Genomic DNA, 12,396 nt, shown 5'->3' on the forward strand with positions numbered 1-12,396 from the left:
AGCGCTCCCCTCTTCGTCAGTGGAAGGCTTCCCGTGGTGGACATCCCCACTTCAAGGAAAAGACTTTCTCCAAGTCTGTGAATACCTTCGACAACAATCACATGCGATGCCTCTTCTTCATCTGATGACATCTACCAACCCTAAAATGGACTGGTGCAACTCTGTACTTTAACTATGGACATAATGTGACTTTTAATTTTAATTCGGATTGTTTTGTTTTTGCTGTTTGCTCCCTGCATCTGTAATTGTATAACTGGATTTGTTTCTAGTCTCATGAAAGCTTTTAAGTTACAAATGGTTGCTCAAACTCCTGCTACTGCTGTAGCTTCCTCCAACTACTATTTGGGGCCCCTGGATCAGATATCCTCAATATGAGGATTAGGAGAATATGTTGCCTCACCAATTTAGGGACAACGCCCCTTGTCAGCTCGGAAGCAGTTATGGAACGAGAACGACGCCCCTTTTCCCTAGGCATCATAATTCTCCTAAAAGAAAAGGGGGGAATGAGAGAGTCATTTCCTAGGCAGGTTGATAAGGAGTCTGGGGTCCCCAAAGAGAGAGGGGTCTGGAATTCTCAAGGAGGAAGAAAGGACAAACTTTTTTTCTTTCTCCACATTCCTTAGGATTGTATACCAATGATGTATCCTGCCTAAGGACAGTCTTTGGATTCAACCTTCTGTTATCTTAAAATGTTAATTATGGGAGTACACCTGGTCTTTACAAGGATGTATCTTGCCTGAGGACAGTGTTATCTTAAAATGTAAATTATGGGAGTAGGTCTGATGAGGTCTTTACAACCTCCAGACATTCTTTGGATTCACTGGAGAGTATATAACTTCATTGTTAACACTAGCAAGCGGGTACTCTTTCTGCCCCCTTCTGATGCCTATGTCAGAAGCTTTCTCTCTCTCCTTTATACTTTAATAAAACTTTATTACACAAAAGCTCTGAGCGATCAAGCCTCGTCTCTGGCCCCGGATTGAATTCTTCTCCTCCGGGGGCCAAGAATCCCGGTGTATTCGCGTGATTCAACAACAACCTTTCAATTGGAAGTGGTCAAACAGGAGATAGCAAGAGTGAACATCAACATTCCAGGAATCAGCAAACTAAAATGGACTGGAATGGGTGAATTTAACTCAGATGACCATTATATCTACTACTGCGGGCAGGAATCCCTCAGAAGAAATGGAGTAGCCATCATGGTCAACAAAAGAGTCCAAAATACAGCACTTGGATGCAATCTCAAAAATGACAGAATGATCTCTGTTTGTTTCCAAGGCAAACCATTCAATATCATAGTAATCCAAGTCTATGCCCCAACCAGTAACGCTGAAGAAGCTGAAGTTGAACGGTTCTATGAAGACTTACAAGACCTTTTAGAACGAACACCCAAAAAAAATGTCCTTATCATTATAGGGGACTGGAATGCAAAAGTAGGAAGTCAAGAAACACCTGGAGTAACAGGCAAATTTGGCCTTGGAATACGGAATGAAGCAGGGCAAAGGCTAATAGAGTTTTGCCAAGAAAATGCACTGGTCTTAGCAAACACCCTCTTCCAGCAACACAAGAGAAGACTCTACACATGGACATCACCAGATGGTCAACAACAAAATCAGATTGAATATATTCTTTGCAGCCAAAGATGGAGAAGCTCTATACAGTGAACAAAAACAAGACCAGGAGCTGACTGTGGATCAGACCATGAATTCCTTATGGCCAAATTCAGACTTAAATTGAAGAAAGTAGGGAAAACCACTAAACCATTCAGGTATGACCTAAATCAAATACCTTAGGATTATACAGTGGAAGTGAGAAATAGATTTAAGGGCCTAGATCTGATAGACAGAGTGCCTGATGAACTATGGAATGAGGTTCATGACACTGTATAGGAGACAGGGATCAAGACCATCCCCATGGAAAAGAAATGCAAAAAAAAGCAAAATGGCTGTCTGGGGAGGCCTTACAAATAGCTGTGAAAAGAAGAGAAGCAAAATGCAAAGGGGAAAAGGAAAGATATAAGCATCTGAATGCAGAGTTCCAAAGAATAGTAAGAAGAGATAAGAAAACCTTCCTCAGCGATCAGTGCAAAGAAATAGAGGAAAACAACAGAATGGGAAAGACTAGAGATCTCTTTAAGAAAATTAGAGATACCAAGGGAACATTTCATGCAAAGATGGGCTCAATAAAGGACAGAAATGGTATGGACCTAACAGAAGCAGAAGATATTAAGAAGAGGTGGCAAGAATACACAGAACTGTACAAAAAAGATCTTCACGACCCAGATAATCACGATGGTGTGATCACTGACCTAGAGCCAGACATCCTGGAATGTGAAGCCAAGTGGGCCTTAGAAAGCATCACTATGAACAAAGCTAGTGGAGGTGATGGAATCCCAGTTGAGCTATTCCAAATCCTGAAAGATGATGCTGTGAAAGTGCTGCACTCAATATGCCAGCAAATTTGGAAAACTCAGCAGTGGCCACAGGACTGGAAAAGGGCAGTTTTCATTCCAATCCCAAAGAAAGGCAATGCCAAAGAATGCTCAAACTACCGCACAATTGCACTCATCTCACACGCTAATAAAGTAATGCTCAAAATTCTCCAAGCCAGGCTACAGCAATATGTTAACCGTGAACTTCCTGATGTTCAAGCTGGTTTTTAAAAAGGCAGAGGAACCAGAGATCAAATTGACAACATCCACTGGATCATGGAAAAAGCAAGAGAGTTCCAGAAAAACATATATTTCTGCTTTATTGACTATGCCAAAGCCTTTGACTGTGTGGATCACAATAAACTGTGGAAAATTCTGAAAGAGATGGGAATACCAGACCACCTGACCTGCCTCTTGAGAAATCTGTATGCAGGTCAGGAAGCAACAGTTAGAACTGGACATGGAACAACAGACTAGTTCCAAATAGGAAAAGAAGTACGTCAAGGCTGTATATTGTCACCCTGTTTATTTAACTTATATACAGAGTACATCATGAGAAATGCTGGACTGGAAGAAACACAAGCTGGAATCAAGATTGCCGGGAGAAATACCAATAACCTCAGATATGCAGATGACACCACCCTTATGGCAGAAAGTGAAGAGGAACTCAAAAGCCTCTTGATGGAAGTGAAAGTGGAGAATGAAAAAGTTGGCTTAAAGCTCAACATTCAGAAAACAAAGATCATGGCATCTGGTCCCATCACTTCATGGGAAATAGATGGGGAAACAGTGGAAACAGTATCAGATTATTTTTGGGAGCTCCAAAATCACTGCATATGGTGATTGCAGCCATGAAATTAAAAGATGCTTACTCCTTGGAAGAAAAGTTATGACCAACCTAGACAGCATATTCAGAAGCAGAGACATTACTTTGCCAACAAAGGTCTGTCTAGTCAAGGCTATGGTTTTTCCTGTGGTCATGTATGGATGTGAGAGTTGGACTGTGAAGAAGACTGAGCGCCAAAGAATTGATGCTTTTGAACTGTGGTGTTGGAGAAGACTCTTGAGAGTCCCTTGGACTGGAAGGAGATCCAACCAGTCCATCCTAAAGGAGATCAGCCCTAGGATTTCTTTGGAAGGAATGATGGTAAAGCTGAAACTCCAGTACTTTGGCCACCTCATGCGAAGAGTTGACTCATTGGAAAAGACTCTGATGCTGGGAGGGCTTGGGGGCAGGAAGAGAAGGGGACGACAGAGGATGAGATGGCTGGATGGCATCACTGACTCGATGGACGTTGAGTCTGGGTGAACTCCGGGAGTTGGTGATGGACAGGGAGGCCTGGCGTGCTGCGATTCATGGGGTCGCAAAGAGTGGGACACGACTGAGCGACTGAACTGAACTGAACTGAATGCTAACTAAGTGAAATATGGCAGACAGAGAAAAATGAATATTGTATATTATCGCTTATATATGGATACTAAAAAATACAACAAACCAGTGAATACAACAAAAAAAGAATCAGGCACACAGATACAGAGAACAAACTAGTGGTTTTAAGTTGGGGAAGGGGGCAGTATATGGGTGGCAGAGTGGGAGGTATAAACCACTGGGTATAAGACAGGCTCAAGGACGTATTTCAGAAGACAGCATACAGTTATTTTGTTAACAACTGTAAATTGAGTATAGCCTTTAAAAATTGCATTAAAAAAATTAAAAATAAATGAAAGTTGTGACTATTGCCCTAGAGCTCATGCCTCTTCTCTACCTCATGCCTGGCTCTTTGAACTGACCAAATCCATCCCAAACCTACAAACCATGCCACCAGCATCCTTCCCATCTGAGCTGCTATATGTGGGGTTTATTCGTTGAGGCTCTATCTAAGAAGAAGCGACCAACGTACCCTAATTCCTGACAACTTGGTTCTGTAAGAGGCGGTCTCCACCTGGAGACAGAAGGATGTGGATGCAGGAGTAGCTGTATCACAGAGTGGGAGGCAGGGCACCTCACAGATCGGCACTTACGAGTTGGAGGATGGTTGTCTTATATTCAGGTTATTATGAACCTTGGATATTTCTGTTAAGGGTCAGCAATGGGGCACAAAACCTGTCTTCTTCTCACTTTTTTTTTCTTTTGATAAAAAGGATTTAATTGCAAAAACATGTTGAAAACTCACTAAGAGAAGGTTTAAGACAAGAGGCCATCAGGACGATCTACTAACACATTAAGTCAAAAGGCATACCGCTAGAGTTACCTGTCGGAGAAGGCAATGGCACCCACTCCAGTACTCTTGCCTGGAAAATCCCATGGACGCAGGAGCCTGGTGGGCTGCAGTCCATGGGGTCGCTAGACTCGGACACGACTGAGTGACTTCACTTTCACTTTTCACTTTCATGCATTGGAGGAGGAAATGGCAACCCACTCCAGTGTTCTTGCCTAGAGAATCCCAGGGACAGGAAGCCTGGTGGGCTGCCGTCTATTGGGTCGCACGCAGTCAGACACGACTAAAGCGACGTAGCAACAGCAGCAGCAGCAGCAGTATTACCTGTAATTATGGACTACTTTCCTTGCCGCCTCCAGCTGTTCGTTGGTTAACAGAATGTTCCTGGGATCAGTTACAGTGAAGAAATGTTTGGCTCGTCCAATGAAAGTGCTTTGATCCCATCGAGGTTCCTTGATGTTAATGTTTGGTGGAAGTTCTCCAGACATCTTCCTGGACTGGAGAGGATCAGAAAGACAAGCTGATTTAAGATTTATAATGTTACCATACAATTGGAAACTTTGTAATCACACTAAAGAGTTACAGACACTTCAGTTTGCGAAAATAACTTTGTAATAAATGGCAGAGAACAATTTAAGTCCAAAGCTAAATTTGTTTGCAAATCTCAGTTGATCCTAAACAAATTTCAATAATTTCCCACACAATTGTTTTTAAAAGGACATAGTATTTCATCATCCCTTACTTTTAAAAAGCTATCCTTTAGAAAAAAATTAAAATATGAAAAGTTAGAAATAACATCAACAGTAATCAACTGAAGCTTGAAATTCTTTTTCTGGGTGAAAGAAACATCAAACTACTACTGCATTCTGGTTTACTAAATCTGTTATTCCTACAAGTAGAAGTGACTAATGCAAAAAAAGGGTCAATGCTAAAAATTCTACAATTAAAAAAAGATTCAGATTCATTCAGCCTTATTCAGCATAAAAACCACCAATCAAAAATGAAAAAGTATGCTCTTCAATCTAACAGGGTCATAATGGGAAAAACACATTTTGCCAACCCCATGAATAGTCATAACATGGGAGCATATAATTTTTCTCATAAAGTACTTATTTTCTGGCTAAGAACCCTTACTTTTTTCTAAAGTAACTAATTTCTTTCTCTGAGTAATATATGTTTATTGTTAGAACTGCTCTGTATTGTTTAATATATGCTTATTGTACTATTTTGAATAATATAAGTTTATGTTAGAAAATAAAGAATACAGAAACAAAACTTACTATAATTTAGCCATTCTGAAATAACTATTGTTGCTCTCTTTGTATATTTCCTTGCAGATATTTTCTATACATATTATCATCTAATTAAAACAAATAACAAAGTTGATTTCATACTTGGTATTTTAATACCCTGACTATTTCTTGCACTTATTTCATAAGCACCCCCTATGGCACTAAATATTCATTTGGGGTATTTAGCAACACCTTCAAAGTTTATGTTATTTTAAAGTAACGCTGTATCACTGTCTACTAATTTTTTCCCTCGTCGCTAGTGACTTCCTTAAACTATATCTCTCTGTACAATATTAGAAGGTCCAAGGATTTGGTCACTATTATGGCTTCAAACCACTGCTTTCTCATACTGGTTTCCTCCTCTTACATTTCTAATATTGGTTCTTCTAGTAGCTTTCTTTTCCAGGTCATTTTTTCATTAAGTTAATTTTCAGTGCTTCACTAGATGGCAGGTGTTTTAAGATGTCAGTCCTGCCATTTAAACTTTATTAGAATCTCAAATTAACATGTATCATGGCTCACGGGATCAAAATCAAGCATGTTAGGCCCGCAGATGTGAGGAATGCAGTGTATGTGAAATAGCGGGTCAGTGAGAGTGAGAAAGTAAAAAATTAGCCCTATTATTCTTAAAACAGGCTGAGATGACAAACAGATAAAGTCAGCTGTGAAGTTAACTGGAAACCATATTTCTCCCAGGGGCTTCCCTGGTGGCTCAGACAGTAAAGAACCTGCCTGCAATGTGGGAGACTCAGGTTTGATCCCTGGGTTGGGAAGGTCCCCTGGAGAAGGGAATGTCAACCCACTCTAGTATTCTTGCCTGGAATTTCATGAACAGAGGAGCCTGGTGGGCTACAGTCCATGGGGTTGCAAAGAGTCAGACATGACTAAGCGACTAACACTTCCTTTCATATTTCTCTGAAACTCATAATACAGCTAAAAGGTGTCATAACGACCCCATTTTTTGGGTGACCCCGCTTTCTTATCTCACTTGTGGATAAGAAACCTTGTTCTCCATAATCACAGACTGTCAGAAACTTTGTTGTTTGAAATAAAACTTGGAAGAATGAAATATCCCACTTTTGACACAGAAAAGGAGCCTGGATTTCCAGCCCAGGAGGACAGTTTCAGATTAAGGAGTTTCTGGAAACAATATTCCAAATCTTTCTTAACTTTGCTGTTTCCACAGAAACAAGGTCAAGGGGCTACTTCATGGTTCAGAGCTTCACAGCCAGCCCTGCTCTGCTGCTGCTGCTAAGTCACTTTAGTTGTGTCCGACTCTGTGTGACCCCGTAGACGGCAGCCCACCAGGCTCCCCCGTCCCGGGGATTCTCCAGGCAAGAGTACTGGAGTAGGGTGCCATGGCCTTCTCCAAGCCCTGCTCTGAGTCAATCATAATATTTCTTCATTAAGCTTCCCTAAATTCCACCATTCTCCAAGATGCTCTCAAAGACCTATCTCTTCCTTTGTTGTTGAGACAGCCCCAGTCCCTCCACTGTTATTTCTCTCACTGAAATACACATGACTTTATTTAACTAAGGTTTGTCCCTGCTAGTTTTGAGCCAGTTCTGCTACGATAAAAGAAGTGTCTAAATTTCAAATTAGGGCACCTTTAAGTCATGCATGTTAAGTCCGGATATACGAGGAAACACTTCAAAGAGCTGGGTCACTGTATGAAGAAATGTCCAAATTTCAATAAGACTACATAAGATATATTATCTATAAAACATATAAAAAGTAAAACAGAAACTCCAATTCATGCCCAGGAAAATAGGAATCAGACTTGTGTGCAGGGACTTAGGGCTCTGCTGAGGGACTTTAGTGACCTCTAGGGGAGTGGAGCGCTGCACTCAATATGCCGGCAGGTTTGGAAAACTCAGCAGTGGCCACAGGATTGGAAAAGGTCAGTTTTCATTCCAATCCCAAAGAAAGGCAATGCCAAAGAATTTTCAAACTACTGCACAATTGCACTCATCTCACACACTAGCAAAGTAATACTCAAAATTCTCCAAGCTGAGCTTCAGTAGTATGTGAACTGTGAACTTCTAGATGTTCAAGCTGGATTTAGAAAAGGCAAAGGAACCAGAGATCAAACTGCCAACATCCATTAGATCATCAAAAAAGCAAGAGAGTTCCAGAAAAACATCTACTTCTGCTTTGTTGACTACGCCAAAGCCTTTGACTGTGTGGATAACAACAAACTGTGGAAAATTCTGAAAGAGATGGAAATACGAGACCACCTGACCTGCCTCCTGGAAAATCTGTATGCAGGTCAAAAAGCAACAGTTAGAACTGGACATGGAACAACAGACTGGTTCCAAATAGGGAAAGGAGTACGTCAAGGCTGTATATTGTCACCCTGCTTATTTAACTTATATGCAGAGAATGTCATGCAAAATGCCGGGCTGGATGAAGCACAAGCTGGAATCAAGATTGCTGAAGAAATATCAATAACCTCAGATATGCAGATGACACCATCCTTATGGCAGAAAGCAAAGAAGAACTAAAGAGCTTCTTGATGAAAGTGAAAGAGGAGAGTGAAAAAGTTGGCTTAAAACTCAACATTCAGAAAACTAAGATCACGGCATCTGGTCCCATCATTTCATGGCAAATAGTTGGGGAAACAATGGAAACACTGCCAGGCTTTATTTTCTTGGGCTCCCAAATCACTGCAGATGGTGATTACAGCCATGAAATTAAAAGACACTTGATCCTTGGAAGAAAAGCTATGATCAACTGAGACATCAGATTAAAAAGCAGAGACATTACGTTGCTGACAAAGATCTGTCTAGTCAAAGCTATGGTTTTTCCAGTAGTTGTGTATATGTGAGAGTTGGACTATAAAGAAAGATGAGCACTGAAGAATTGATGCTTTTACACTGTGGTGTTGGAGAAGACTCTTGAAAGTCCCTTGGACTGCAAGAGGATCCAATCAGTCCATACTAAAGGAAATCAGTCCTAAATATTCATTGGAAAGACTGATGCTGAAGCTGAAACTCCAACACTTTGGCCACCTGATGCAAAGAACTGACTCATTGGAAAAAACCCTGATGCTGGGAAAGACTTAGGGCAGGAGGAGAAGGGGACCACAGAGGATGAGATGGTTGGATGGCATCACCGACTCAATGGACATGGGTTTGGGTAAACTCTGGGAGTTCGTGATGGACAGGGAGGCCTGGCGTGCTGCAGTCAGTCCATGGGGTCGCAAACAGTTGGACACGACTGAGCGACTGAACGAAACTGAGGGGAGTGGAGGGGATTCATACTCAACCACAGTAGGTCTGCTTTCATCTGCCTTCTACAGCTGTGTTTTATGGCAACGATCTTTTAAAAAGAGGGTTCTACTGCTGGGGGGGAAGAAAAGCAAAAAAACAAAAAGTTGAAAATCACTGTAGGAGACAATAAAATGAAGATCTCTGAGATAACTCATAAAGGTACAGAAGGTCTCACGTGTTTTTCACTCCGGCTCCCTGAGGGCGCCCGAGCCTGTGTGATCGGTGTGTCTTAAACTGTGTGGTCAAAGCCCTGCTTGGTTTGTTCCCATTTCCAATCCCCTGTCTTGAGCCAATGCTTTTGTAAACTAGATTAAAAATAAATTTTGAAAAAGGCTGGACACAAAAAAGTCCCAATTTTTTATTATTGATCAGCAGATATTAACATAATAGAACTCTAACATGGTTTTATGGAAGTTTCTCAGCACTTCCAATTTCTGTGCTTTTTCCAGTATGGATCTATAACACACAGTTCACACTGGCTTTGCCTCAGGATCATCATTTGAATTTCCACTTATGCATATAGGTCACAGTTTGTTTCTACAGTTATACTTTCTATGCTGTAATAATTAAACCAGATAATCTGGTCAAACTCACTCCCATTTCTGAATGGTATAGTTCCTATACTCTACACTGCAGTAGGTCACAGATTAAATACAGAAGAAATTCTTGCCAAGACCAGACTTACAGGTTTCTTCTTTCTTTAAAGTCTAGAAAATTCTGCTACCTTTAGTGTTCACTGACTGGGCATCCACCCTGTGACAGATTCTTGGGGTAAATTAGTGAACAAAGACAAAAATTCCTGCCTTGGTGGAGCTGACGTGGGATGGTGGGAATAGAAGGGGAGCCAGACAGTAAAAACACAAAAGTAAACCAAGTGTCAGATATACAAGAAGGTAATAGGTGGTTTGGGGAAAAACCAGAATAGGAACCATCATGGGGAGTGTGTTTTGAACCAGGGCGGTCAGGGCAGGCCTCACTGAGAAAATAACAGTGGAGCAAGATGGGAGTGAAGAGATGAAATGGAGCATGCGGGCACTGGGGGAACGGCATGCCAGGGAGAAGGAACAGACACGGCAAAGACCCTGAGGCGGATGTCTTCAAAGAATAGCAAGAAGGTGTGCAGCTGGGCTGGAGAGAGGAAGACGGGGACAGGAGATGAGCAGTCTGAGAGGCATGGGGAGGGGGTTAAGTTGGAATAGGATTATTTGGTGCCTGTGCCCACTGTGAGGCCTCTGCATTTTACCCTGAGGGAAACAGGAGTCACTGGTGGGTTCCAGACAGAGGACTAAATGATCTGACTTATAATTTAAAAGGACCTCTCTAGCTGCTGTGTGGAGAATGCAGTGGGGTGATAAGAGCAGACGTAGGAAGAGTCACTGTGAGGCTCCTGCAGACATCCAGAGGACGGCTGATGGTGGAGCAGGTGGCAGCAGGGAGCTGTCAAGAAGCGCTGATGTTCTGGATATGCTGTTGATGGAGCCAACGGGATTTCCTGCTAACTTGGACAGGGGGTGGGACAGAATAAAAAGGCATGACTCCTAAGGTAATCTGGATGGAAGAGGAGCAGATGTTAGGGAGAAAACAGCAAGTTCAGCTTTGGACGAATGAAGTTTGCAATGCCTAGGGGCCTTCTAAGTGGAGATGTCCAGGAGGCAGTTGAAAGGGAGAGTCTGGAGTTCAGAGGAGAGCTTTTGTCTACTCATCTGGGAGCTATAAGCACAGAGACTGCGGAAACTCATGCAATGGGAGATCAACAGGGACGTGAATGTAAAAAGAGAAGGAACCCAAGGCCTCAGATGTTAAGAGGTTGGGAAAGACTAAGTCACAGCAAAAGAGGCTGCGACGGGTGACAGTGGGTAGGAGCTCAGCAGGGTGCTGTCCTGGAGGACAGGGGAAGTGAGTCTACCAGTCGTCCCGCTGCCCAAAAGGAAGATCCCCCTGGTTGTCTCCACCTTGGGCAGTGAGGAAGTGGAGACAAGTCCCAAAGGGTCATCGGGGGAGTGAGAATACTGCAAGCTGGTTATCTTGACAAATTCTAAAAAGGATGAGCAATGGTGGTGGCAAGCAGGGAGTGGCAACACAGCACGTTAGCGGCCCCGCCCTGGGGCACTCTTATTCCTGCAAAGCCCCCAGTACAGACTCCTGTACTCTACTGTACTGGACTCCTGTTGGTGGCTCCTAACCAACAGAACACACTGACATCACCTGAAGAGCTTCTGAAAAAGACAAACACTGTCAGCCTTCTGGAGACTCGGCCCAGGAGGTCTAGCACAGGGCCCAGCAGGTGCTCCTGCAGGCGCTCTGGGCCTGGGCCTCCGGCTCTCCAGGCACCAGGCTGCGCCTCTGTGTGAGGCTGGGAGCTGTCTTCTCACAGCCCTGAGTGGGCTGCTGTGCTCCCCCATGGGTATCTGACACTGATGTCTTCTCATAAAATTGTGTACCAAGTCATCCTTCTTCCCTGTAAAGTCTAATTCTCACTGTCACTATTTCCCCTCTACACTTAATATATATAACAGCAACAACAACAAAAAGTTAATTTAGCTTTCAGAGAATTCTCATTCTTAACGACAAGTTAAAAGTTAAAGTTAAGTTGCTCAGTCGTGTTCGACTCTTTGCAACCCCGTGGACTGTAGCACACCAGGCTCCTCCATCCATGGGATTCTCCAGGCAAGAATACTGGAGTGTGTTGCCATTTCCTTCTCTAGGGGATCTTCCTGACCCAGGGGTCGAACCCAGGTCTCCCACAATGCAACCAACCTCTAATTTGTTAAATATGGGGCAAACTTAAGGTCACGTTATTGAAAACATGATCTGGTTTTATAACACGGTACTTCATAAAAGATGTTCTAATTGGGTAAGAGCTAGAGAAGATCTTAAAAATGATGCCCTCAATGTGCCCATCACACAGGAAACAGAGGCACAGAGGGGGAAATAACCGCCCAGGGTGTGCCCCTGGTGCTGGCAGCAGAAGGAAGTGGGCAGAGGCCCAAAGCTGGACGGGACTCTCGGGTGCTGGTCAGCCAGATCATTCTCTTCTCTATTACTCCTTCAGCTATCCCCCGCCCTCAAATCACAGCAGTTAATGTCTTCACAGAACGGCTGTCTTTAAGGCCCTTCTTTTTCCCCTTAAATAAAAACAGGTCTACTCATACCATGAAGCTCCAAGCTACGCTAACCCTATG

General features: G+C 42.8%; 1 protein-coding gene across 4 annotated transcripts in view; it reads right to left on the reverse strand.

The window, feature by feature from the left end:
- Positions 1 to 12,396, reverse strand: part of SFXN1 (sideroflexin 1) — a 62,373-nt gene that overhangs the window by 40,566 nt on the left and 9,411 nt on the right. For all 4 annotated transcript variants that reach the window (XM_070377221.1, XM_070377223.1, XM_070377222.1 and 1 more), the window contains exon 2: positions 4,975 to 5,147. In XM_070377221.1, the coding sequence (XP_070233322.1) occupies positions 4,975 to 5,138 (164 nt within the window). In that variant the 5' untranslated portion in view covers positions 5,139 to 5,147. The remainder of the gene's footprint in view (positions 1 to 4,974; positions 5,148 to 12,396) is intronic.

Source organism: Bos mutus, chromosome 10 (genome assembly GCF_027580195.1).
Source record: "Bos mutus isolate GX-2022 chromosome 10, NWIPB_WYAK_1.1, whole genome shotgun sequence".
In the NCBI taxonomy this organism is placed as follows: Eukaryota; Metazoa; Chordata; class Mammalia; order Artiodactyla; family Bovidae; genus Bos; species Bos mutus.